General features: G+C 43.5%; 1 protein-coding gene across 2 annotated transcripts; it reads left to right on the forward strand.

The window, feature by feature from the left end:
* On the forward strand, positions 1 to 27,737 carry LOC115790604 (multidrug resistance-associated protein 4-like). 2 transcript variants are annotated; one of them, XM_030744452.1, is made up of 32 exons: positions 1 to 574; positions 685 to 949; positions 3,933 to 4,043; positions 4,984 to 5,104; positions 5,329 to 5,553; positions 5,638 to 5,727; positions 5,819 to 5,982; positions 6,117 to 6,242; positions 7,192 to 7,441; positions 7,786 to 7,893; positions 7,998 to 8,087; positions 17,052 to 17,243; positions 18,250 to 18,344; positions 18,873 to 18,959; positions 19,592 to 19,688; positions 19,889 to 20,095; positions 21,180 to 21,317; positions 21,474 to 21,511; positions 21,663 to 21,781; positions 21,934 to 22,080; positions 22,609 to 22,688; positions 22,778 to 22,928; positions 23,048 to 23,167; positions 23,883 to 23,993; positions 25,108 to 25,208; positions 25,463 to 25,654; positions 25,748 to 25,903; positions 26,190 to 26,279; positions 26,389 to 26,561; positions 26,663 to 26,768; positions 26,953 to 27,087; positions 27,167 to 27,737. In XM_030744452.1, exons 2-32 carry the CDS (start codon positions 876 to 878, stop codon positions 27,197 to 27,199), a joined length of 3,927 nt encoding a protein of 1,308 aa, XP_030600312.1. In that variant the 5' UTR covers positions 1 to 574; positions 685 to 875; the 3' UTR covers positions 27,200 to 27,737. The 2 variants fall into 2 exon arrangements, with proteins under 2 accessions (XP_030600312.1, XP_030600304.1); XM_030744444.1 differs by having other exon boundaries at positions 1 to 949.
* Positions 27,738 to 27,747: the final 10 nt, after the last annotated feature.

A 27,747-nucleotide genomic window follows, 5' to 3' on the forward strand; every position in this document is an offset into this window, starting at 1 on the left:
AATGGTACTACAGACGTGCAGAGAGAATACTGTGGCAACAAGCTGTAAAATGAATATTAATTTTCCACGCGATCCAGTGCTCCACAGCACAGCACCTTCTTACTGCACACCCAGCCGGCCAATAAATGGACTGAACCTTCTCACTTGTTTTTCTAGAGACGCACTTCAGCGCTTGGAGTCCAATCCGAGGTGGACAGAGGCCATCCACGGATCAGACCATTTTCTTCCGCTGGTTCAGTTGAGGGTCGCGGTCGCGCCGGAGTCTATCCCAGCTGTCATAGGGCGAGAGGCGGGGTGAACCCCGGACCGATCGCCAGTCTGTACCGCAGGGCTGAAAAAGAAACCAAAACACAGGAAAAAAGCTACAAGTTCCGAAACTGATTCAGACCAGAGTAAACGAGCTGCAGATGTAAAGATGCCCAAGGACTCTGGATTTTATCCTGTAGCTGTCTCTTTGGTCATGTGTGGATTTTTTTTAAAGAGTATATGAATATTTGAACCTGTATTTATCGTGGAGGCGCACCCAGCTGATGTTTTGGTGCTTCTCTGCGTGGAGTCTGGCTGGAAGTTTGAGGTGCGGGAAAAGCAGACTTTTAATAGTGTACAGGTGGATTTAGACTGGAAACGTAGTCTCGGGAAAAATAATAATAATAAATCCCACTTTCACTTTCATTTTGTCCTTAGGGTGCTGTAGGGTGGGGTTACATATAGGTTACCTCAAAGAACCTGAAACAGCTAAACTCCAGCCAGAAAAGCTGCAGCGATGTTATTGGCTGAGGTTTGCATAACTTCATATGACTACATAAGTACTGAATCAGGTCGGGTGTGCAGGGAGTACGGTCAGAGCGAGCCACTGAGCTGACGCCTGAACAGCCATGGAGCTTACGAGGACAGGCGGCAGGCACAATCCGCTGGCGACTGCCGGTTTTTGTTCAAGGCTCTTTTTATGGTAAGTGTGATTGATCTAAATGTGGACGCGCAGAGAAGTAATCAACCAGGGAAATCCAAATGGTGACGCTGAAATAAGCAAGTTCACTGATTTCATGCATTTATATTTGTATTGCCGTTTTAATTGTGACTCTTCCAAGTTGACTAGAGCTGTGAAGACCTATCACACCCACGAGGAGATTTAACCTGTGCCATAAGTCTTTTTTTAATTGGGGGCCAAGCAGCGAGGCTGGGGCACCCATAGTGATTCTGTTCTATTCTATTTCTTATATTATCATCAACATCTTTCATTTCCAGTGGGGGTCTATGACAGTCCCTATAACATCTGCTCCAAAGTTGTGAAATTTGACACACTCCCCGAGGACAGTCTCATTATCATTTTCACCCAGGAATGTGCCACTACCTTGAGCTCTCTAGCGCCACCATTGGGGCAAAGTTGTACTTGCGTCTGCTACCACCCGTGTGGCCAATTATGGAAATCGATTGGACTCCTTTTTTTTTTTTTTTTTTAAATCAACTTTATTTAACTCAGCAAGTGTAAACATAAAAAGCATGAACCACAAAGAAAAAACGTTGTTTACATGTCTTAATAACAATCACAAGTAAAAAAAAAAAACAGTGAACCCAACCTAAATCCCTTAACAAAAAAACAAAAAAGTTATCTTAAGACAGAAACCACAGTAAGCTCGTCTGTTCCCTCCTTTTGCTCTGGCTCTTGGATGTTTTTAAGTAACAGTTTCAAGCTCAAACACTGTGAGACTGTCACATTTTCAAAGTATGGTAAAGGCCAGCAGCTTGGTGTCAGATGCAACACAATGCAGTGATTTATGCACAATCAGTGCCATCTGCTGATTGTGCTCAAACCTAACTCTAATCAAAACCTAACTCTAATCATTGTTGCAATATGCATTGATCAAACATAACATTTTGATCACTGACTGGTAAAGTGGATAACATTGATGATCTCTTCATCATGACACTTGTTAGGTGGGATATTTTAGGGAGCAAGTGAACATTTTGTCCCCAGAGTTGATGTGTTAGAAGCAAGAAAAATGGGCAAGCGTGAGAATTTGAGTGAGTTTGATGAGGGCCAAATTGTGATGGCTATGCAACTGGGTCAGAGCATCTCCAAAACTGTAGATCGTGTGCTTGTGGGGTGTTCCCAGTCTGCAGTGGTCAGTATCTATCAAAAGTGGTCCAAGGAAGGAACAGTGCTCAACCAGTGACAGGGTCAAGGGTGACCAAGGCTCACTGGTGCATGTGGGGAGTGAAGGCTGGCCCGTGTGGTCTGATCCACCAGACAGGCTACTGTAGCTCAAATTGTCGAAAAAGTTGACGCTGGTTCCGATAGAAAGGTGTCAGAATACACAGTGCATTGCAGTTTGTTGATGAGAAGAAGGCAAGCAAGAGGAAGCAGTGTGATGCTTTGGGCAATGTTCTGCTGGGAAACCTTGGGTCCTGCCATCCATGTGGATGTTACTTTGACACGTACCACCTACCTAAGCATTGCTGCAGACCATATACACCCTTTCATTGAAACAGTGTTCTCTGATGGCTGTGGCCTCTTTCAGCAGGATAATGCATATGTGGGATGTGCTGGACAAACAAGTCAGATCCATGGAGGCCCCACCTCACAACTTACAGGACTTAAAGGTTCTGTTGCTAACATCTTGGTGCAGATACCACAGCACACCTTCAGGGGTCTAGTGGAGTCCACGCCTCGACGGGTCAGGGCTGTTTTGGAACCAAAAGTGGGACCAATGCAATATTAGGCAGATGGTCATAATGTTATGCCTAATCGTGTATACATATAGCTGTTTCAGTCTATGGTTATGACTATATGATCCTCCAAACTTTATGCAGCATGCCCCACTTCTAGACATTTTTATTTTATGAAGCCATAAAAAAATGCATAATCTGCAGAAAGCATGTGCATTCATTTGGGATGAACTGACAGAATGGTAGTGCTATTATTGCGTATCATTGCTGTGCATTTATTTGCGAAAAAGATTGCAACCCAGAATTTCCGCACTGTCTAAATCCTGAGCACGGGTTTTCTGTCAGTAACCTAATTTCCTGGATTCTGGTGACCTTTCTCACATCAGTTTTATTTACATTTTTAAAATAATCATTCAGAAAACTTTCTCATGTTATCCCTGCTGAATCAACACTCAAGCATGATTTATTCTTCTGACAGCAGCTTGTAATATCAAAGTGCTTGGATTGTACACCTACTGTATAACAGTGGTTCCCAAAGTCAAGAGTGCTATGGCCCCCACTTTTTGGGAACCACTGTTATAGTGTAGACCTTGACTAAACACATACTACATAGGTAAGTGGTTATTCCTTTGGTGGTATTGAAAGCACTGAGTAAGTGAGTAATAACTCACTATCAGAATGTTCAAAGTGCACTTCCCTGCTACATACCAAGGGAGTCTTCATAATCCATCCCCAGAGAATGATTAAACTGGGAGAAGTAGAAGACTTTGCTACGCTGATCTCAGTTGTTGATGCATCAGTCTTCCTCCTGCTAACCGGACAAATGTGATGGCACACACACAGACATTAGGCTGTGCAAACCAGTGCTTGCAAAATATTAAGTGATTGTTCCAACTATTCCATTTGAACGGCCAGAAAAATCTGGAGTTAAGCTGAGTTGAATGAATATTATTTATGTTGGGAAAAGAGAGAATGGCCCCATTTTTCTGACTTGGGGTGTGTGTGTGTGTGTGTGTATGTGTATGTGTATGTGGGGGGGGGGGGGGGTGTTCTTAAGAATAGGGGTGTGCTAACCTGTTTGACATAAACATAGGCTTCATTAGCTGAAAACTGTGCTGTTGTTTTTGTGCACGTGTGCGCTTTAAGCCAAGTTGATCAGTTTTAACTTAGACATCAGTAAAATCTCAAGCTGTCAGTCACCAGCAGCGCTGCCTTCAGGCATTTATTGTCCGTCCTGTAACTCTGTATGCAACCTTCTGTTTCAGCTGGTTAACCCCTTTGCTGCAACTTGGCAAAAAACAGAGCCTTGAGGAAAATGACATGTACAGCATCCTTCAAGAGGATAAGTCTGAAACCCTGGGAGGAGAGCTACAGAGGTACGACACTGCTGTGCTCCACTAACAAAGGTCGAGGCTGAGAAACCGAGAAGGCGTTGTCTCAGACATGGGTCTGTGCAAATTGCCCTGACTAGTTTGAGCAGAGAGTTATTCTGCCAAGGAAAGTTACGGGTTAAGGCTCACTCAGTGGTTGGCCTAGCACCAGAGGTCTTTGAAAACAGTAGTTTGCAGTAGTTAGTGTAAACTGGCCTTTTAATTAGCCCAGAAAAAGAGGTGCTGCAGTGTATTTATGGTGGGAAAAAGGTCACTTCTGTCAAACCTGAAGTACCACAACACAATAATGCCCCAAATATTTTTTCCCGAAGTCTGCCGTCTGTTGAGAATCTGTGTTTTTTATTCTCTCTCCTCCACCTCTCCTTTACTGCAGACTGTTCATTTCCTCTGGTGAATTGTCTAAATATTATCTGTAGACAAACAGGTAGACTGTGGTGCCTCACCAAGAGAGGCTGCATTCTTGTAGCTGTGAGTCTTTGTATTGAGAGGGAGTGCTGCTGTAGTGCGAGTCACACCTGATGTGCCATTATTTATTACTGTTTGCTATATTATCTCTGTTCACAGCAGGCAACAACCACCCTCAGGCCATCCTGAAATGTCCCGATGCTCCCAACAGGCAATTCTACCACTGCTAGTACAACAGAAACAGCTGTAATAGGGCTCATTAAAACTGTCACTTATTGGACTAAAAAATAGACGTTGTCACTATCGTGCAGCGCACCACTATAGGGTTTTTTTTTTTATGATGGTGCTGCTAAATCCTGAAATTGCCATTTGTTATTCCTCACTGCTTGTAAAGACCTGTTTTGTGTCTAGATTGACATAAAATGTAAATTAACTCCAACTTTGTACTTTTATTAGTACCTGAGGAGTTGTGCTTTGACAGTTGCATCATTATTTGGCCTAATGAATGTTTATCTTGCAGATTTTGGGACCGTGAAGTTAGACATGCTACAAAGGAACTCCAGAAGCCAAAACTCAGCAGAGTTCTTATAAAGTGCTATGGAAAGTCCTACGCGGTGGCTGGGATATTTGCTTTTTTCCTGGTATGTTTGTGGTGTCCTTTGTTTAGTCAGATGACATAATTGTAATGAAATAATAAGAGGAATGATGGTGTAGACCCTCTGGTAATGCTTTTCATACTGATGACCTGTGGGGTGATAGAAAGTGAGCCATAGCTAGCAAACATTTGTATCACTTTCTTCCAGTGTGGGTAATGGATGAATTCAAAAGCTTTTTTGCATCTTTCATTACGTATTTTGTCATAAAGGAGGCAATTAAAGTGATCCAACCACTGCTCCTGGGGAAAATAATCCTCTTCTTTGAGAATTATCACCCCGATGATCAGAGAAGTCTTCGCATGGCGTATGTTTACGCTGGTGCGATTTCCATCTCCGCGTTTGGATTGACCATCTTCCAGCATCTCTACTACTATCACGTCCTAAGAACGGGCATGCAGATCAGAGTGGCCGTGTGTCACATGATCTACAGGAAGGTCAGTGAATAATCAGCACAAATGCAGATTTTTTTTTTTGTGATCATTCCATCTATACCAGAAAAGTACAATTTCTCCCATCAGGCTCTTGGTCTCAGCACTGAGTCCATGGGAAAAACAACCACCGGACAAATAGTGAACCTCCTCTCAAATGATGTCAATCATTTTGATGAGGTAACAGAAACATGCGCTCAGACACAGATAATCTAAATCTGCTAAGGCTTCGAACAAACTCCAAACTTCACTTGGAGATTTTTCTCTACAGATTACACTTAATCTGCACTACCTGTGGGTGGGGCCTCTCCAAGCCGTGGTGATCATTGTTTTCCTCTGGTATGAGATCGGTCCCTCATGCCTGGCAGGTGTGGCAGCCATCGCGCTCATGATGCCAATACAGACCTGGTTCGGAAAACTCTTTGGCATCTTCAGGTAAGGACCAAAGATACTGGAGCAGGATGTCTCTGATAATAAACCTGTTTTGTTATGCAGGTTATCATTTATTTTCATTTCTATTTTTTAAGCCACTAATGCACATACTGTAAATGACGTTTTCTCATTTGCAGGAGCAAAACAGCAGTCCTTACTGACAGCAGAATCCGTATCATGAATGAAGTGGTGTCTGGTATCAGGATAATCAAGATGTATGCCTGGGAGAAGCCATTCTCAGCTCTGGTGACTGAGGTCAGAAAGTAAGGACAACATGTTTCATAAAGAATCAACAAACTTTTGACAGGGATTTCCTTTTCATATTTATATCTTAATAGGATGACTAGATTATATAGAGGAAATTTGGTCACTGCTAGGATAAATCAGTCCTAGAAGACTACAAAGATTTAAAAAAAAAAACATGTACAGCTGGATAGTGAAGAAGTCAGTGATGCTTCAGTTTTTGGTGTTGATTATACAGCCGCTCTTGATAGTGTCTTCATGAAAGCCTGAGTTGCATTGTAGTCACAATTAATGCAGGGTTCTAGGAATAATAATGTTTTTACCGATTACCTTTAAGTTGCAGTGAGTCTGTGATAATAAAGAATTCTTAAGATATCCACAGCTACAAAACTCCATAAATATGGAGTAATGTGTAAACTTTAATAACAATACAGCGTTGATTTGTGGTGAAATGGGTTTTGTATCGGCAGCACGTTAATTAGGACTGTTCCCTCATAGCAAGAAGGTCCTAGGTTCGAATCCAGCGTCTGGCCCGGGCCTCTCTGTGTGGAGTGTGCATGTTCTCCCTGTGTCTGCGTGGGTTTTCTCCGGGTACTCCGGTTTCCTCCCACAGACCAAAGACATGTAGTTAGTGGGGTTAGGTTAATTGTTGATTCTAAATTGCCCATAGGTGTGAATGTGAGTGTGAATGGCTGTCTGTCTCTCTGTGTTGGCCCTGCGACCTGTACAGGGTGTACCCTGCCTCTCGCCCTATAGCAGCTGCCATATGCAATGCGACTTGGTTGATATATATTTATGCTCTTCATGGTCTCATGAAGAATAGCTCAGTCCTAGTCATATGAGCATCCATTTTTTTGGACAATCAACAAAACTCTTATTGCCCTTTTTTTTTTTTTAGGTTGCTATAAAACCCTAAATAAACTCCTGACTTTGTGTTCTAAGCCTGCCTGTGTTCTCTTTCACTGCCAGGAAAGAAATCCATCAGATATTAAAGAGCTCCTACCTGCGAGGACTCAACATGGCTTCCTTCTTTGCCAGCAGCAAGATCACAGTGTTTGTTACCTTCACAGTCTACGCTCTCCTGGGCAACACCATCACTGCCAGCAGCGTGTTTACCACCACATCCCTGTACGGTACCATTAAGCTCACGGTGACCCTGTTCTTTCCTCTGGCCATTGAGAAGTTGTCAGAGACCGTTGTGAGCATTCGCAGGATTAAGGTGATTCTGCTCTGTCACAAACTGGAGAACAAGTAACGAAACTGTAGCATGTCAGGCAAGCTGATGTCTTTCATTAGTACCACACAGTTACTACTACTCAGCCAGGGATGAACAAATCCTAAAGAAACATTGAGATCCATCGCAGTCATCGTCTGACTGTTTTGAATAACTCCTGCAAAAAAAAAAAAAAGCAGATAAAAGGTTTCAGGTAACGTGTGGAAAAGAATCGTAATCCTAGTTTTAGTTGTTTTTAGGCTTTGTAGACAGGTAAAGTAAGAGAACCATGCTGTGTGGGTTTGGGATTTGTGTAAAGGCGTGTGTGTGTCTATTAAATATCTTCCCAGAATTTTCTCCTGCTGGAAGAGCTTGAAAGAAAAAATGTTGCTCTGCCTTTGGAGGGAAAGAAGGAAAACTCTATTGAGATTGAGAAACTGACCTGCTACTGGGATAAGGTCAGTGTTAAAGTGTAAAGCTCATAAGGTCAATGAGTCAACTTGGATATTTTAATCAAATCCCAAACTTTCTATGACTGCATTCTTTTCTTTTCTTATTTTAGAGTTTGGATGCAGCAGCTCTGCAGAATGTTTCCATCACAGCAAAGTCACACCAACTTCTGACTGTAATCGGACCAGTGGGGGCTGGAAAGGTCAGCAACTGATACACACTATATTGCCAAAGTATTCACTCATCCATCTAAATCATTGAATTCAGGTGTTCCAGTCATTTCCATGGCCACAGGTGTATGAGCCAAGCACCTAGACGTGCAGACTGCTTCTACAAACATAGGTCGCTCTCAGGAGCTCAGTGAGTTCCAGGGTGGTACCGTAATAGGATGATAGCTGTGCAACAAGTCCAGTTGTGAAATTTCCTCACTACTAAATATTCCACAGTCAGCTGTTGGTGGTTTTATAACAAAGTGGAAGTGATTGGGAACGACAGCAACTCAGCCATGAGTGGTAGGCCATGTAAAATGACAGAGCAGGGTCAGTGTGTGCTGAGGGTCATAGTGCACCGAGGTCACCAACTTTCTGCAGAGTCAGTCACTACAGACCTCCAACCTTCATGTGGCCTTCAGATTATCAGTGTGTAGAGAGCTTCATGGAATGGGTTTCCATGGCAGCTGCATCCAAGTCTTATATCACCGAGCGCAAAGCAAAGCATCAGATGCAGTGGTGTAAAACACACCGCCACCGGACTCTAGAGCAGTGGAGACGTGTTCTCTGGAATGATGAATCACGCTTCACCGTCTGGCAATCTGATGGATGAGTCTGGTTGTGGTGGTTGCCATGAGAACAGTATTTGTCTGACTGCATTGTGCCAAGTGTAACGTTTGGTGGAGGGGGATTATGGTGCGGGGTTGTTATTCGGGAGTTGGGCTCGGCCCCTTAGTTCTAGTGAAGGTGAACTCTTAATGCTTCAGCATACCAAGACGTTTTGGACAATTTCATGCTCCCAGCTTTGTGGGAACAGTTTGGGGATGATCCCTTCCTGTTCCAACATGACTGCACACCAGTTGTAGCAGACCCTCAGACCCAAGAAAACACGGAGAGCTTCGACGGGTGCAGTGGATTCACATTTACTTCAGTCAAACCCAAATATTGCTGGAGTGCACCAAATACACCGTGAAAACTAAAAGAAAACATAAATACATTTGCTTAGGTGCCTTTGATTGACTCAGAACATGAATATATTACATAAAGTACAAACTTTGTGAACTAATACAACTCTAAACATGTACCTCGCTCCGCTGTCCAAGGGCTGCAAGGCGATCAAGCTAAAGTTCCTGCTGTGCTGCTACGAGTCCTCCTTGAGCTGCTTTCTGACAAATGTGCGCTACCAGTTCCGATTCACAAAGATGAAGAGCATCTTCCTCTTCCTCTCATCTGCAGGATATTCCAACCCCGAACACAGGAAAAGCGCCAAAAACCTCCCTAACTCTTGTTTTTCGGTTTTTTAGTGAAGGCACAGCTCATTATCAACTAGGCTGCAGCACCCTCTATTGTACATAAATGGTAACAACATAGATTCAACTTTTCACCACAGAACGGACATTTACACTCCCACCAAATCATGTATGACAAAATATGTTAACAATGACTCATGCATGATTTTCAGCATGACAAATGTACGTTAAAGAAGTAATGAACAAACAAAGGACAGTTAACATCACGCATGAACCTTCAGTATTGTAATGTCTGATGTGAGCGTAATAAACATCAATTAGTGACTTTCTAAAAGAACTACAAGCTTTTGAACAGGTCGCTCAATTAGGTGAGGTTTGTGTGTTGTACCCTGCTTCTTTGTTGGATTTCGATCACCAACTTGAAGCTTGACTCTGCGCACCAAACCATCATCTTCCTGTGGTGCTTCCACAACTCGACCCAGTTGCCATTGATTTCTGGGAAGCATGTCTTCCTTTATAATGACGATGTCATTGACCTCAAGATTTCGACGAGGCAGGTGCCATTTTTGTCTTGTAGATATGTTCAGAAGGTATTCCATTTTCCACCTACTCCAAAACTGTTCAGTTAGATATTGCACCCTGCGCCACCTTTTCCTTGCGTACAAGTCCTCCTTCAAAAACTTTCCAGGGGAGGTAGTGCAACCTTTGACTTCATTAATATGAGGTGGTTTGGAGTTATTGGTTCAGGTGACTTAGGGTCATTGATTCCATCAACGCTTAGTGGTCGGCCATTGATTATAGACATTGCTTCATAAAATAATGTTCTTAGAGAAGCATCGTCCAGTCTGCCTTGTGATTGCGCAATAGTGGCATTGAGAACATTACGGATGGTTCGAATCTGTCGTTGCCATGAACCTCCGGCATGGCTAGCAGATGGTGCATTGAATACGAACTCACACTGCTTATCTGCCAGGAATGCCTCCAGAATATTTTTGTCACATTCTCTGAGAGCCTCCTTTAGTTCATTTTTGGCCCCAATGAAATTTGTACCTTGATCACAGTACAGCTTACAGACAGCCCCTCTTAAGCTGATAAAACATCTTAGGGCATTAATGAAAGAGTCCGTAGACAGATTCTCTAACATTTCAATGTGGACTGCACGTGAAGAGAGGCAGGTAAGAAGGAGTCCATACCTCTTTTGCTCTTTGCGGCCTTGCTTGGTGGTGAATGGTCCGAAACAATCCATTCCACAGTAAATAAAAGGACCTGAGACTTCAACTCGTTCCTTCGGCAGCTCAGACATACGTTGTTCCTCTGTGGGCCGCCGAAGTTTTCGACATTGCACGCATTTGCTTATTAGCTTTGCAACTTCTTTACTCCCACCAATCACCCAAAATCCATTTGCTCTGATTTCCATGAGCGTCTGGCTTCGACCTTGATGGCAAATCTTTGCATGAAAGTGAGATATGATCAGCATGATAATGTGATGGTCTTTTGGGAGAATAATAGGGTGTTTCAGTCCCTTGCAGAGTGTTGACTTCTTTAGTCTTCCGCCAACCAGGACAAGTCCCTGATCTATAATGGGATCCAGTTGAAAAAGGGGGCTTGAGCCTGGGAGGCTATCACTCGCCTTCAACATTCTCAGCTCTTGAAAAAACGCTTGCTGCTGGAGGAGTTTTATTACTATGTCAGCAGCTGCCTTGCGTTCATCCGCTGTTACAACATTGCCAAACTGGGTTTTGTTTGGTCTCAGTCGTTTCACTCTTGCAACCACTTTAAGGAGCATTGACTAGCTGGAAAACCTTTCAAAACGACTGAGCATGGTGTCTTGTTTGCTTGTTTGAGTTGTAAAGGTTTTGGCTGCTTTAACTTCTGGATCTCCAACCAGCAACTCAGCCGAGGGGGAGGCTGAGTAGGAAATCTCTTGTTCCCACAGGAACTTTGGGCCAGACAACCAGCAGGTTGTCATGATCTCTGATGCATTAAGGCCTCTAGAGGCATGGTCTGCTGGATTCTGAGCTGTGTCAATGTAGTGCCACTGTTTGGGATCTGTAGTTTCCCTAATCAGCTGTACACGATTTGCAACGAAGATGTGGAATCTTCGTGCCTCGTTGTTGATGTAGGCCAAGACTACTTGGGAGTCGGTCCAAAAGAACTCCTCATCAATGTTCATCTCAAGCTCTGATTTTAGCATAACGCTCATTTTGGCTGAGGTGACTGCAGCAGAGAGTTCTAGTCGTGGGATGCTTGTAACCTTGGTAGGTGCGACTCTAGCTTTAGCTATAACCAGACTGCAGTGTACCTTGTTGTCGTCACTTTTGAACCTAATGTAGGAGCATGCCCCATAACCTATGTTACTGGCATCAGAGAAGTGATGTAGTTCCACTTTAACAATGTCTTTTAGTTCTGGTGGATGGTAACATCTGGGTACTGTGACTGATTTTAGCCTTTCCAGACCATTTTTCCAGTCCTCCCACCGTGAACGCAGATTGTCGGGAATGGGGTCATCCCATTCGGTGCCCCTACGGCATAGCTCCTGTAGAATACTTTTGCCACTTAAAGTGAAAGGAGCTACAAATCCTAGTGGGTCGTACAACGATGAGATGACTGACAGTATGCTCCGGCGAGTAGGGGGGTGGTCCTTTGTGTTTACGTTGAAGTTGAAAGTGTCATTTTTGATTGACCACTGGATTCCGAGCACGTGACCTTCCGATGTGGTCTCAGGTTTGAGGTTGAGTAACTCTGTTGTGTTGGCTCTTTCTGAGGATGCAAGATGAGAGAGAGCATCACTTTGGTTGGAATTGAACTTGTGCAAACGTAAACCTGCAAGTTTGCAAAGGGCTTGCGTTTCAGTGATGAGTTCTTGAGCCTCTTTGACTGAAGGGACACTCGTCAACCCATCATCTACGTAAAAGCTCCTTTCAACAAAGTCTGAGGCCTTTGGGTACTCAGATCTGTGCTGTTGTGCTAGGTGCTTAAGGCCAAAGTTAACACATCCAGGGGAAGAACTAGCACCAAATAAATGCACAGCCATTCTGTACTCTTTGGGCTCTGTGTCTAATTGCCCATCGGGCCACCATAGAAATCGTAAGTAGTTTCGCATCACAGGGCAAACAAAGAACTGATGGAACATTCTTTCGATGTCACAGACTATAGCTACGTTCTCCCTTCTGAAACGGCAGAGCACTCCCACCAATGAGTTGATCATGTCAGGACCTGTGAGAAGAGTATCGTTCAGTGAGAGGCCAAGAAACTTAGCAGAACAATCAAAGACAACTCTTAGCTTTGCTGGCCTTTTGGGGTGGTACACCCCATGGTGTGGGATGTACCATGCAATCTCATCATCAGTCACAGGAGGGGCTGGTTCTGCATCACCACTGCTGATGATGCCACTCATAAAGGTGCGGTAATGCTCGTGATACTGTTTGTCAGCCTTTAGCCTTTTCTTTAGGTGTTGCAGCCGAACTGTGGCTAGCCTCTTATTGTTGGGAAGGGCTGGTGGTTTATTGTCCTTGAACGGAAGGGGCATCTGGTAGTGTCCGTCTTCTCTTTGTATTATGGTGTCACTGAGGATTTGTAAAAAACGAACGTCATCCTGGGATACGTACTTATCCTCATAGTTTCTCTCGTTGAAGTCTGACTCTAAGACTTTAAGCACATCAGCAGCTGAGGGTGTGGGCATTTCTTTGACTGTAATTCGGTGCACATAACTCTGATTTCCCTCTCTGTCCAGGTGGGGATTGCCAGACCCAATGATACTCCAACCAAGTATGGTTCTTTGTGCGAAAGGCTCATTTAGCTGTCCTGAGACAATCTCTAGGGGAGCTAGTGCTAATGGACAGTCATAACCGATTAGCAAGCCCACTTCACAGTCCTGTAGTGGCTGTAGCTGATTGGCTAGGCCTTTAAGATGTGGCCAATGAAGTGCAGTTTCTCTAGTGGGAATATGAGACTTGTCAATTGGGATGAAGTCATGAGAGTAGGCTTGTTTTATTTTGACATGGGTGTCAGAGTCAAAGCCACGCACCTGCAAGTTGCTAGCAAGTTTACTCGCCACAACCGTGTCAACAGAAGTCATTGTGCTGAGTTTTAAATGCACTGGTTGAGTATCCACCTTCAGCTCCAAGGCTAAATCTTCTAAAATAAAAGAAGAATCGCTCTGGGTGTCAAGCATGGCGTATGTGAGTATTTCTTTCTGTGGCTCAGATGCAACTGACACAAAAACTGGTACTATGCTGGAAGTGGCAGATGTTTTTCTCGTGAGTACATGGGTCATAACTTTATGCACTTCCTTGTTTGCACTCTCAGCTGGGGGCACAGAGGCCTCAGTTCTTCTTTCTTCTGGTTCTTTTACTCTCTCTGTGTGCAGGCAGGTGGGGTGACGTCGACCGCACTTACTGCAGGAGTGACGTCCCTTGCATTCTTTAGTTACGTGGCCCTTTCTCAAACATCCAAAGCAGAGATGATTTTCACGAATGAAAACTTTCTTTTCATCATTGGTTTTTGCTGCAAAGGTAGAACACTTGGTTAAGCCATGTGATTCATCCTTGCAAAACAAACAAGGTGGTTTAGGTTTAGGAGTGACCACTGTGGGTAAGGGAGGCCTTGTCTGAACAGTTGTACTAAGTGCTTTAGCTCTTTTAATGTGTCTCTCCTCAGTTTTTTCATTCATTAGGAATGGTGAGGCGACAGGATTGCAAGCCACTCTAGCTTCCCTTTGTATGAACTGGGTGAAGTGAGCAAAGCTAGGATATTCCTGCTGTTTGTCTAGCTCCTCCACTACAATGCGACTCCACCTCCGTATTATCCAGTCAGGCAGTTTCTTAAGAAGCTTGTGATTTTCCTCACAGTCATTGAGGATATCCAGGCCCTTGACTTGGGGAATAGCCTCTGCACAGCTTTGGAGAAAGTCTGCAAACTCTCTCAATGCCAGGGGATCGTTAGCAGCTATTTTGGGCCATTTTGCAAGCTTGGTTCTAAATGCTCTTTGGACAATGAATGGACTGCCATACCTTTCTTGTAGAACATTCCAGATGCCCTGGTACGCCTGCTCAGTGTTACAAAAAAAATATCCCTCTACTGCCTTTCGTGCTTCACCTGCAAGATAATTCTTTAGATACAATATTTTCTCACACACAGGTAAGGGTTTGTTGCCAATTAGTGCCATAAAGGATACTTTCCAGTCAACAAACTTTAGAGGGTCACCACTATAGATAGCTGGTTCAGGTACAGGAAGTCTGTTTAAGGTGAGGGAGTTTGCAAGCGCTTCAGCTAAGCTAAGTTCTTCTCGTTCTGCACTGCTGTGGTGATGTTTAAATGATGGAGCCAATGGATTTAAGGAGGGCTGTGGCACGCTGACAGGGTCATTTAAAGCATTTTCCATGTTGTGGCAGGATGCTAGATCACAGTTTTCAGGGTCGTTTAAAGTGCTTAAAGCTCTTACTCGTGCTGCTGCTATTTTCACTTCACTGTCTGCCTTTAACTGGTGTAGTTTAATTTTTTCCTGCTCAAGCCTTGACTTTGTTTCCAATTCTTCTTGTTTTAACTTTGCTAGTGCCTCATTTTCCTTTAATTTCCATTCATTCTCCATTTGGTTGACTTTAGTTTGCTGTGCAAGTATCTCTTGTGTGGCCTTTGCTTGTTCTATTTTAGCTGCAAATTCAGCTTCTGCCTCTTGACAGCTTGTGGAATCTGCCTTTGAGCATGCAACTGAACTATCTGGAAATGATGTTTCAGTTTTTGTATCACCAAACACAGAGCCATAGTCATTCTTGTTTAGCATTACCCTTACCCTTTCCTTTTCAAGGTGATCGTTAAAGGGCTGATCAATATTTTCTTGTCGTTTACCAATAAGCTCACAAATGTCCATTGTAAGCACAGTACAGGCATCCATTCTTTTGACTATGTTTGGGGTCATGCTTTGGTTGCGGCGAATAGGCTCATAATATTGTTGTACAACTGTATGCTTGTCCCTTATCTCATGGCTGGCACTGTTTAAATCTTCGGGTGAGCAGAAAGTCTTTAGTTTTGTTCTTATTTCTTTAGCTGACTCCTTCCAGGAGTTATATGCTCTGTCAAATGCCTTTTCATTTTTCCTTGCATCCTGTTCATGCATTTCCTTGCCCTTTTCGGTTAGGCATCTTTCACGATTGCTGGATCTCACTTCTTGCTGCTCTATGTTGTCGGGTTCTTCAGCAGGGCACGACATTTTTCCTTTAATGTGTGTATTTGCTCTTTGTTGTAATGTCTGGACTTAAATTTCAATGAGCGTTGCTTTAACTTTAAGACTATTTAGAAACAACGCTCAGATCAGACATTTAAACCATGCAGGTACACAAATTAGCAACCACATCTTGACTGTAAATACTGCTGTTATACCACAAGTTACTTGGGAAGATAAACAACCCATACAATTTAAGGAATAGCATTGACCTGATGCACATACAATGTAGCTTTAAAATGATAAAACCACAACTGCATTTGAGGCAATAAACTCTGAATTAGTGTGCAGGTAATTCGATCTTGTTATCAGCAAAGTCCTTACGGAGTATAATACCTGAACCTTTGCGAATAGCCAAGTCAGAGTTCAATATGAAGAACAGTGATGAAGGAGTAATGATTCTTCACAGTAGCAGAGTCTCTCTCGGCTGTCACACAGGCCTCGCTCGACTGACGTGGGTTACGCTGATCTACCGTGGGACTTTCTTTCACTCAGCGACGAGTTTTCACTGTAGCAGACCCTCAGACCCAAGAAAACACGGAGAGCTTCGACGGGTGCAGTGGATTCACATTTACTTCAGTCAAACCCAAATATTGCTGGAGTGCACCAAATACACCGTGAAAACTAAAAGAAAACATAAATACATTTGCTTAGGTGCCTTTGATTGACTCAGAACATGAATATATTACATAAAGTACAAACTTTGTGAACTAATACAACTCTAAACATGTACCTCGCTCCGCTGTCCAAGGGCTGCAAGGCGATCAAGCTAAAGTTCCTGCTGTGCTGCTACGAGTCCTCCTTGAGCTGCTTTCTGACAAATGTGCGCTACCAGTTCCGATTCACAAAGATGAAGAGCATCTTCCTCTTCCTCTCATCTGCAGGATATTCCAACCCCGAACACAGGAAAAGCGCCAAAAACCTCCCTAACTCTTGTTTTTCGGTTTTTTAGTGAAGGCACAGCTCATTATCAACTAGGCTGCAGCACCCTCTATTGTACATAAATGGTAACAACATAGATTCAACTTTTCACCACAGAACGGACATTTACACAGTGAACAAAGCAGGTCCATACAGACATGGATCAGTGAGTTTGGTGTGGAAGAACTTGACTGGCCTGCACAGAGTCCTGACCTCAACCTGATAGAACACCTTGAATTAGAGCAGAGACTGTGAGCCAGGCCTTCTCATCCAACATCAGCGTCTGACCTCACAGATGTGCTTCTGGAAGAATGGTCAAAAATTCCCATAAACACTCCTAAACCTTGTGGAAAGCCTTCCCAGAAGAGTTGAAGCTGTTATAGCTGCAAAGGGTGGATCGACATCATATTAAACCCTATGGATTAAGAATGGGATTCACTCAAGATCATGTGTGTGTGAAGGCAGATGAGTGAATACTTCTGGCAGTAGGTTAGAAGATTGTTTGTCAAAATTGTGTGTCCTTTTTCACCAGGCTCACGTGTGCATAACATTCATGTTTTCCTCAGTCATCCCTGCTGAGTGCCATCCTGGGAGAACTGCCTCATGACACAGGCACAATAAAGGTCAGAGGGCAGCTAACCTATGCAGCCCAGCAACCCTGGGTGTTCCCTGGAACCATCCGCAGCAACATCCTGTTCGGGAGACAACTGAATCCCAAAAAATATGAGAGGGTCCTCAGAGCCTGTGCTCTGAAGAAGGTGAGATATAATACTGCTACAGTGTAGAACCAGTTTTTGTTAGGCCATCAGCTTAGGTCAAATCTGGTTACCCTCTAGTGTAAATCCATACTAGATGTAGGTTCCTACTTATAGAAAACGTCTCATTTGTCTCATTTGATGTACAGTTGTGGTCAGAGTACCACTGGCAGCAAAACAGCCCCAGAGCATGATACTACCACCACCATGCGTGACAGTTTATACAGTGTTCTTAAATTTAAAAGCCTCACCCTTACTCCTCCAAACATACCTCTTGTCATTGTGGAAAATAGCTCAGTTTTTCTCTCGTACGACCATTAAAGCCTTCTCCAGAAAGTATTTGGCTCGTCCATGTGAGCAGCGGCAAATTTCAGTCGAGCTTAAAGGTGTTGATTTGGGAGCAGGGGCTTCTTTCTTGGTCGGCTCCAAGAAATGCCAGTCCATTTCAATTCAATTCAGTTTTATTTGTATAGCACCAAATCACAACAAACAGTCGCCTCAAGGCGCTTTATATTGTAGGTAAAGACCCTACAATAATACAGAGAAAACCCAACAGTCAAAACGACCCCCTATGAGCAGCACTTGGTGACTGTGGGAAGCAAAAACTCCCTTTTAACAGGAAGAAACCTCCATCAGAACCAGGCTCAGGGAGGGGCAGTCATCTGCTGTGACTGGTTGGGGCTGAGGGGAGAGACAGCTCAAAAGACACGCTGTGGAAGAGAGCCAGAGGAGATGTAAAACTGGCTTCACTGTGGACAGTGATGCTGGTGTCCCAGAAGTTTCCAGTTCATGGCAGGCTTGAGCCTTGGTGACTCCTGGGTTGTTCCTAAACATCCTAACCAGTTTCTTCTCATCTGAAATCGTTAAGGATGTATGCTGTTCCACTCTAGGAAAAGATCAGTTCAAAGAATTCATTAAAAGCCCCCAAATTACCTTGACATTTCATACCATCATGTATAACTTTGACGACAACTGTGTTTGTCTTCTGCCACTATGGTTTTAAATCTAGGACCTAGAGCTGTTCCCAGATGGAGATCTGACTCTGATTGGGGACAGAGGCGCCACACTCAGTGGGGGGCAGAAAGCTCGAGTGAACCTCGCAAGGTACGAGAGCAGCCACATTTATCATCTGGACGTTATTTAGTAAGAACACCACCAAGAAGAAAAGTCACACGTAGGGTATCATCAACACCCTGACAGTTTGTGTAGGATTCTAAGGAACCGAAACCAAAGGCAACAAGCAGCTACATGTTAGGGTGCATGAATTTTTACCCTGCACACACTTCACATGAAAGTTCAGTCTTTTTCCTGACACTTACCTTGCTCTAAACCAGAGGTGCCCAAACTCGGCCCGCGGGCCGCTTCCGGCCCCACCCCCTACTTCCAGTCCACGAATTGAGGTTAAAAAAATAACATACAATTTGGCCCTTTAAGTTACTTTTTTGACATTTCGCCTTCCCCTCCAATTAAGAGGGTTAAGAAAAATGTCAAAAAAGTAACTTCAACGGCCAAAGTGTATATTATTTTTGACCTCAATTCGCAGACCAGAAGGGGGCGGGGCTGGAAGTGGCCCATGGGCCGCAAGTTTGGGCACCCCTGCTCTAAACTCATTTTGTGTGTCCTTGTTTTCAGGGCTGTGTATCAGGATGCAGACATCTACCTCCTGGATGATCCTTTAAGTGCTGTGGATGCAGAAGTTGGAAAACATCTTTTTGAGCAGTGAGTGATAAACTGTTCAGTCCTAATTCTCCATAATGGTAATCTCTAGAGTCATGCTTATGCTGTACAGGACATACTACATGTTCATCGGTACTGTTTTAATTCACAAATTCACAACAACAGTCACCTCAAGGAGAATCAGAAAGCCTTTATTGTCATTTTACCAGCCAATCCCGATGGTCTGTGGATAGTCAGGAAGTCCTTTATCCCAGGGAGACCCAGAGCCAGCAGTTTGTTAATAAGAATGTGAAGTATGATGGTAATGAAAGCAGACCTGTAATCCTAACAGGTGCCTTATATTTTAGGGTAAAGACCCGATAATATTAAGTAAGCTAACATAGCTTCAGTAGCCTACAGTTACTTGTAGTTGCTTTTACACATAAAGCACCAATCAAAAGTTTGGGCACACCCATGTGTAAAATCAGGAAAAGTTTTGAATTTGGGACACTGGTGGTAGTATAATGGTGTAATCTAATGGTGAAATGTACTGTGGTGGTAAATTTGGACCTGGATACTTGAGCTTCGTTTATTCATGCAGTAAGTACAGAGTTCTATCAGATTTCTGAAAGGAGAAAAAAAAAACTCTTCTTCTTATTCATGAATCGTGTATATCTGTCTGTGTTCATGATCAGCTGTATCTGTGGCCTGCTGAAGAATAAGTGTCGTATCCTGGTCACACATCAGCTGCAGCATCTGAAGGCAGCTGACCAGATCCTGGTCCTCAAGGAGGTCTGTTAAATGAAGTCGGACTTATAAAGTCAACTCATTTATTTTAAACACCGATTCTTCCATTTACTGAAGCAGGTCTATAAGTACTGCTGGCATGGTCTGTTTCCGTCTTTCATTTTCAAGTAAAATTATCGACTTAGCTTACTGCATTTTCATTTGTGTGTTTAATTCTTTGCTTATTTTCATTATTTGCTCGGCAGGGTCATATCAAGGTCCAGGGAACCTACAGTGAGCTGCAGTCCTCTGGCCTGGACATGGTGTCCCTGCTGAGAAGTGATGAGGAGCCACGTTCAGCTGACCCAGAGAAACTGTCTTCACACAGCCAGAGGACCAACCGCTCACATGATTCACACTGTTCTTCCAGCAGCCTCCTGCCTCCAGAAAGCAGCTGCACTGATCAGCTTCCTGTAGGTATATTTACAAAAGATTAAAGTCCCCATATGAATTGCAACATTTTATGGGCTTTCTATACATTTTTCATTTCTCAATACATCTCCTCTAAACTCAACCATGGGAGGTTGCTTCAAGAAGGCCATCTGGCATAAAGTTTTTGCCATATCAAACACACGTATAATCAAGGATGAGATTTCCTTGCTAGATCAGTCAGGGCCCGATCGATTTGCTGGGCAGAGAGCTCGAGCTAGAAAGGATGGCAGGTTAGCATGTTTAAAGACCTGTTATGATGTATGGTTTGGAGATGTTGGCAGTAAGAAAAAACAGGATGTGGAGCTGAAGATGTTAAGATTTTGATTAGGAGTGATGATGATGGATAGGATAAAAAATACGTCAGAGGGACAGCTCAGGTTGAACAGTTTGGAGACAAAGGTGGAGAGGCAGTGCATGAGATGAGGCAGAGGACAGATGGTGGATATATTGGGAAAAAAAGGTGTTGAATATGGAGCTGCAAGGCAGGAAAAGAGGAAGACCACCATGCCAGAGACGAAGTGAGAGGGGGGGCAGATGATCCGCTGTGGCGATGCATAAAGGAAACAGCCAGAAGAAAAAGAAGAATACATTTCCTCTAAAACATTTTCCTTGCGTTGACCTTTCTCTGGTCTTCTCTGGGGTGGCTGTAGCTCAGGAAGTAGAGCAAGTCATCTACTGATCGGAAGGTCAGTGGTTCAATTCCTGGCTACTCGAGGCTGCATGGCAATGTATCCTTGGGCAACATACTTAACCCCAAGTTGCTCTCCAATGCAAGCGTTGGAATGTGAATGTGCGTGAATGTTAGATAATAAAAGCACTTAGCTTAGTTAATCATGGAAGTGCTGGTGTGAGTGGGTGAATGTAAACATGCTGTATAAGTGCTTTGAGTGCTCAGAGTGGAAAAGCACTATATAAGAACTAGTCCATTTACCATTTATCATACAGCTCGGGTCAAAATAGACCTACATGTGCTGTATCTATAAACTCATTTTAAAGCTGAAATCTAAAATGTACAATAAGAAGGTCCTCTTAAAGACACGACTTGGTGATTCCTTGTTTTTGCAGGTTGAAGGTGTTCAAACAATTACAGAAGAAACTCGAGCTGAAGGAAATGTTAGCAGCCACGTTTATCTCAAGTACTTCACAGCAGGCTGTAACCTTCCTGTTTTAATGGTTATAGTACTGCTCAGTATTATAGCTGAGGTAAGCCCTAACCCTTCTAAAGCTCTGAACGGGGTCCAGACATTACCTGGTGACTCTGTGCTAAATTGTAAAAAAAACCAAAACAAAACCAAACTTGGTTTCCTCGTAATTATGAATGTTTAAAAAACTGGCCTAAGCTGAACTTTGTTTCCACAGGTTGCGTACATTCTGCAGGACTGGTGGCTCGTATATTGGTGAGAACTTTATCCATGTGGATATTTTTAATGGCAAATACAGTATGCAGTATGCAGCAGCTTAATTTTATGCTGTTCATTTGAGTTTTCTTTAATGAAATGAGATTATCTTTTGCTGTCTGCCTGCTTTGATTGTCTTGTCACTCGACAGGGCAAGAGAGGAGTTTTCTAACAGCACCGTGCTAACAGTTGTCAGCACTGAGAATGGAATAAATGTTACCAGGTCACACCGAGAGATTAATCTCACTTTTTACCTCAGCATTTATTCAGGTGAGCCTTTCATTCCTGTAGCTCTCGCTGCAGTCTTCAGATGCTGTTGTCTGCTTGATGTTTGTTATGTTTTTTATGTTTGGTAGAAACTCGTGCTGTAAATCAAATACTAAAAAAAAATGAACCATCTCCTATGGTCCTGCTGTGTTTAGGTTTGACAGCAGCTGCTGTGGTCTTTGGTTTTGTCCGGAGTTTAGTAATATTTCACGGGCTGGTGCGATCGGCTCAAACTCTCCACAACAGCATGTTCAGCGCTGTGCTCCGCACCCCTGTCAGCTTCTTTGACATCAACCCCATTGGTGAGTCCTACTCATTATTTATTTGAACTTTAACAGAAAAGAGAGCCACATATTTATGTGTGACTGAATCAGACTGACCAAACACTGTCACCAGAGGGGAATCTTACTAAACAGTAGAGAACAAGTACCAGCAGTAACTTACATTTAAGTAACACACTGGCACACTTCCTTCTGTTGATATCTCTGCAGTGTAGTACAGAGGTGTCTTGAAATTAACCAAAGGTTTTAAAGCATTTTTGAATGAGTAATCTTAGATTGGATCTTTTTAGTTAATCAAGCACTGCTTCTATTATTACTAGTACCCTTTGTCCCATGTGAGATGTAAGGCTGTGAGAGTGATGCCTGCCACCATGCAAACAAAAACTGTTGTGAGCTGTGCCCATGGGTCAGCAAAAAAAACTTTACCATTTCAGCTTTTAATGCGCTCTTTGGTGCAGGGGTGGGACATCATTGCTGTTATTGATTGAAGTATTATTTGCCAGCTCTCATTTTTTATATAATGTTCCTGCTTCTTGTCCCATGTGGCAGGAAGGATTCTCAACAGGTTTTCCAAAGATGTCAGCCAAATGGACTCCATGCTACCCATGACCTTTGTGGACTTCTATCAAGTGAAGACTACTGTTACATGCTATATGCATCATAGTTTGGATTCTCTTCAGTAATTCTGAGCCGTCCTCATTATGTGATGTTGTTTTAGTTATTTTGGCAGAATGCTGGTGTTATTGCGGTGGCGGCCTCAGTCATCCCTCTCATCCTCATCCCCGTTGTTCCTCTCCTCTTATTCTTTCTGTACTTGAGGAGCTTCTATCTCAGTACCTCACGTGATATCAAACGGCTGGAGTCAACAAGTATGTTGATTTTTATTTATTTAATCGTGATTCTATCATATCCGGGAGATGGCTCATTTTGAACTGTGGGTTAAAATGTTTTAAGAGTTTCCCACACTTCATTTTTGCCTTTCTTATAGCTCGGAGTCCAGTCTTCTCCCACCTGTCCTTGTCTCTTCAGGGTCTTTCCACAATCAGAGCCTTCAAAGCTGAGGAGAGGTTAAAAAAAACCTTCGATACCCATCAGGACCTGCATACAGGTTAGTAGATTTTCTAGCTGATAAGATAAGCAATAAAGCAAATGTCACTCTTGGTTATTATTCCTCATGATCAAGCTCCACAGGCTGGTAGAACTGGAATGCTGTATAATTTGCAGATGGTGTGTCAGGGAATACCTTCTGACAAGAAATGATCGCGTTCCACAGCTCACTTAAAAGTTGTTCATTCACTCGACTATCTCTCCCAAGAGACGTCGAGTTAAAAAGGATGTAGATCATTAATGATAGCAGAAGAAGCCTGGAAGACTGCTGCAACGTGACTGTTAATCTCTGTCTCTCTTCCACAGTGTGTCTTTTGTCCTGTCTCCCTCCCCTCAGCCCCAACCGGTCCCAGCAGATGACTGCCCCTCCCTGAGCCTGGTTCTGCTGGAGGTTTCTTCCTGTTAAACAGGAGTTTTTCCTTCCCACAGTCATTGAACGCTTGCTCATAGGGCTCATTTTGACTGTTGGGTTTTCTCTGTAATTATTGTAGGGTCTTTACCCACAATATAAACCTTGAGGCGACTGTTTGTTGTGATTTGGTGCCATATAAATAAAATTGAATTGAATTGACTTAGAGTGCTATTGCCGAGTGCTAAATTACAGGCGTGCTTCCATTCTCCCTGTCATTGAGCTTCACTAAATGCTTCTGGGTCTGCTCACAAGATTAACTCGATAGCCTCTTATATAATAAAACGCTCTTTTTTTCTTGTTTCAGAGGCATGGTTTTTGTTCTTGATGACCTCGCGCTGGTTTGCGCTACGCCTCGACAGCATTTGCTCCATGTTCATCACACTCACAGCATTTGGCTGCATCTTACTCAGAGATGGTGAGAAACTGTTGGAGCACACGACAAACTGTCCATCCATCCACCTACAACAAAACTCTAGAAATTTCTGTCATTACTACAAAGTGCTTACAAACTGATAAACATAACGAGGTTCCCACTGTTTCCAGCAAAGCTGTCAGCTGATGTAAATAATGATTATAGTAGATTGTGTAAATTGCACTTTGGGCAGTCAGAGAAAGGCGGTCCACTTTCTAAAGCAGCGTCTGCACTGGAAGCAGTTCGTTTGTTGATTTGAAGCTGACAGACGATTGGTCGCTTGCAGAGGTTCCAGATGTTGCCTAGGGAACCCTCTAATGTATTTACTACCGCATCACATGTCAGTCGATGGCACGCTGAGATCTTCGTTGTTGTTTCACTGCCTTGCCTGGAAGTTGAGAGGTTTATCTGGCAACATTTTGTGTTGCCAGCGGTTATTTTGTCACCATGCTTCCAGCGTGGATACAGTTCAGCGCGATTTCTGTTAATTCAGTGGACAAAACTTGAAAAAGTGCTTTTTGGGTAAACTTTACAGACCATAACCGTGTGGGATAGATGGCTGTTCAAAATGAGTTATAGCATCTGTGAGATCTCCTTTTTTACCTGAAGGATTTAACACCCAACCCAAAACATCTTGGATACTGGATACAATTCACAAAAAGACATGTGCCACAAGACAATGTGTGGCAGGAAACAGCCATGGAAAAAACATGTGTTACTGAATTCAAGATAACTCTTTGAATGGTCCAGCCCATCGAATCAAGCTGAAAACCAGCAGGTTGTCTAGTGAAGAAAATACAACCTTTGTCCAGATTGGCAATATTACAGTACTGCTACAATGTAACACTGGTCAGCATGTGGCCGCTATCTACGACAAGTGAGGAAGCTAACATTAATATATTTTTGGGCTACCGTTGTTACTACAATATTGGATAGGAGAGATTTTTAAACTTGCTAAGGTTACCTATGTTTTGCTGAGGTGTCTAAACAAGCCCACTGGTGACATGCAAGCTACAGAAACGACACACTGACTAGCTGGGGAGTCAATTTAAAACTTAAGCCTAGAACAGTGTCCTGAAGTAGCCTCTTATTTCTAGTTGTGTCTTGAATCCGTCAGGGCTGGAGGCTGGAGCGGTGGGCCTTGTGCTGACCTACGCTGTGACACTGATAGGAAACTTCCAGTGGACAGTGAGACAAAGTGCTGAGGTGGAGAACATGGTGAGGGCTGAGTGATGGCATTTTATATTTCATTTATGTTTCCAGTTCTGTTATGCCTCAGTTTAGCTTTGTGTTTTTACTCCACTTTTTACTTCTGCAGTTATGGACGCAGAGTGATGGGTGCTTTACAGATTAAGTCCTTTGTGGAAAAGTTGGGATTCATGGAATTTGGGTTAAAAAATATAAAACTCTCCTGATGCCTACATGATGAGTAAAAGCTGAAGTAGGGCATAAACAACCTCATGGCTTTTCAGATGACATCAGTAGAGCGGGTGGTGGAGTATACTGAGCTAAAGAGTGAAGCCCCCTTGGAAACTCAGCAGCGTCCTCCCCCTGATTGGCCGAGCCAAGGAATGGTGACTTTTGATAGAGTGAACTTCTTCTACAACACGGATGGACCACCGGTCCTCAAAGACATCAGCGCCACATTTCAACCCAAAGAGAAGGTGACACGTCTATTTGCAGACACAAACAGTGTCGATTCATGATGTGTTGAGTTGAGTGATGAGCAGCTGCTGATACTCTGTCCTCTGGATCAGGTTGGTATTGTGGGCAGAACAGGAGCTGGGAAAAGCTCTCTGGTCTCAGCTCTGTTCCGTCTGGCAGAGCCTCAGGGAAAGATCTGCATCGATGGTGTTGTGACCTCTGAGATCGGCCTCCATGACCTGCGCCAGAAGATGACCATCATTCCTCAGGTAAAACATCGGCTAACACCTCAACCGCCTGAAGGAAAACTAAATATCCTGCGTGCATTTATGTTTGTGTACCTCACAATAAGTGCCAATGTTATGTCATTTATTTCCAGTAAATTTCCTGTTTGAAGTCATGTGGTGCTGCATGTCTTCTGTTACCACGTTGACTTTGGCGGGACTTTATTATGACACACGTGTGGACCTGCATGTGCAGCTTTTGGACATTGAATGACTTCAATCTGAGGCTAACCATTTTTCTGCCTGACCTCTCACCCCCCCTGTTCCCCAGGACCCAGTTCTCTTTACTGACAGTGTAAGGAAGAACCTGGACCCTTTCAACCAGCACACTGATGAAGACCTGTGGAAAGCACTGGAAGAGGCCAGTATTTAATCAGCACACCCAAAGGTTTAGTTAGTGGTTCCCATTACTGCACACAGACCATCTGTAGGGTTTTTTTTTCCTGATTCTGTCTCCATGTTCTCTGCAGGTGCAGCTGAAGTGTGTGGTGGAGGAGCTGCCGGGGAAGTTGGAGACTGTCCTGGCAGAGTCAGGCTCCAACTTCAGCGTGGGCCAGAGACAGCTGGTGTGTCTGGCCAGAGCCATCCTGAGGAAGAACCGCATCCTCGTCATCGATGAGGCCACGGCCAACGTGGACCTCAGGTCCTCCAGACGCGTCACACACAGAGATCTCTCACACATTCAGAGGTTTTCTCAACACACCTCTCACGTGGTTCTCCTGTTGCTTGTTGACGTTACTGCAGGACGGACGAGCTGATCCAGAAAACCATACGGGACAAATTCAGAGACTGCACTGTGCTCACCATCGCTCATCGCCTTAACACCATCATAGACAGCGATCGCATACTGGTGAGTCCTCGCCTCTGTCTCAGTGCAGCTTAATATGATTTAGAACTGGTTTCATATTCACTTCCAGGTACTTGTTTTCAGGTAGCTTGTTTTATTTATACTTTAATTTATATGGTATGCTGGCATGCAGAAATTGTTCATGCATTAGCTGCTAAACCCACTGGATGTTTACTGTTGGCCTAAGGTGCTGGACAGTGGCACCATCCAGGAGTTGGACTGCCCTTTCACCCTGCTGCAAAACAAAGAAGGTGCTCTCTACAAAATGGCACAAGAGATGGGCCACGCTGAGGCAGCGGCTCTGCTGGAGTCAGGCAGACAGGTGACGTGAGAAAGTCTTTCAAGCATACATCTGCAGTTTGTTCTGTTACTTGTAACTCTTCTTAAATACATTTTTACAGGCAACAGGAAATAAAGCAGTCCCGACAGCCTGAGGCAGCGAAGCAGGATTCTGAGGATGCTCTCAGATGTCAGTCATGTCTGAGAACTTCCAACACAATACAGAGGAGCAACGAGACTGTGATGATGCTGAGTGAAACACTGGAGACAGACCAACTGTCGAGGACTTGACTCTTACGTTAGCAGCTGACTCTTGCTGCAGCTTCTGCTACATTAAACTGTATTACTGGCGTGATGAGAGTCGCTGCCATTTGCTGTTTTTTGGTTTTTTTTTAGCTTTATGATCGTATTTGTACCTGCAGCTTCAGCTGTGGCCTCTTTAAGTTATGCTGAAATGAAATTATGATCAACATCGTCACATGTGAACAAGCTAGTACCTCATGTTTCAGAGTTTGATCTTTTAATTTCTAAACTGTTATATTTGATAGTTTTTGAACTTGTAACAGTTGTGGTCTTCTTCACTTGCCCAAAGCAAAATTTTATCTTGCTAGGAAAACATTTGCCAATTGTTACTAAATAAATAAATGAATCCCATGATAGACAATAGATCAATAACATGCATACACTATAGAGCCAAAGTTCA

Source organism: Archocentrus centrarchus, chromosome 2 (genome assembly GCF_007364275.1).
Source record: "Archocentrus centrarchus isolate MPI-CPG fArcCen1 chromosome 2, fArcCen1, whole genome shotgun sequence".
Lineage (NCBI taxonomy): Eukaryota > Metazoa > Chordata > Actinopteri > Cichliformes > Cichlidae > Archocentrus > Archocentrus centrarchus.

Excerpts from the sequence above, each read along its gene's own strand:
- LOC115790604 (XM_030744444.1), top strand. The coding sequence starts at position 876 with ATGGAGCTTACGAGGACAGGCGGCAGGCACAATCCGCTGGCGACTGCC. Across the intron at positions 26,769-26,952 it reads TAGACAGCGATCGCATACTG|GTGCTGGACAGTGGCACCAT; the intron begins GTGAGTCCTCGC and ends TGTTGGCCTAAG. Across the intron at positions 27,088-27,166 it reads TGCTGGAGTCAGGCAGACAG|GCAACAGGAAATAAAGCAGT; the intron begins GTGACGTGAGAA and ends ACATTTTTACAG.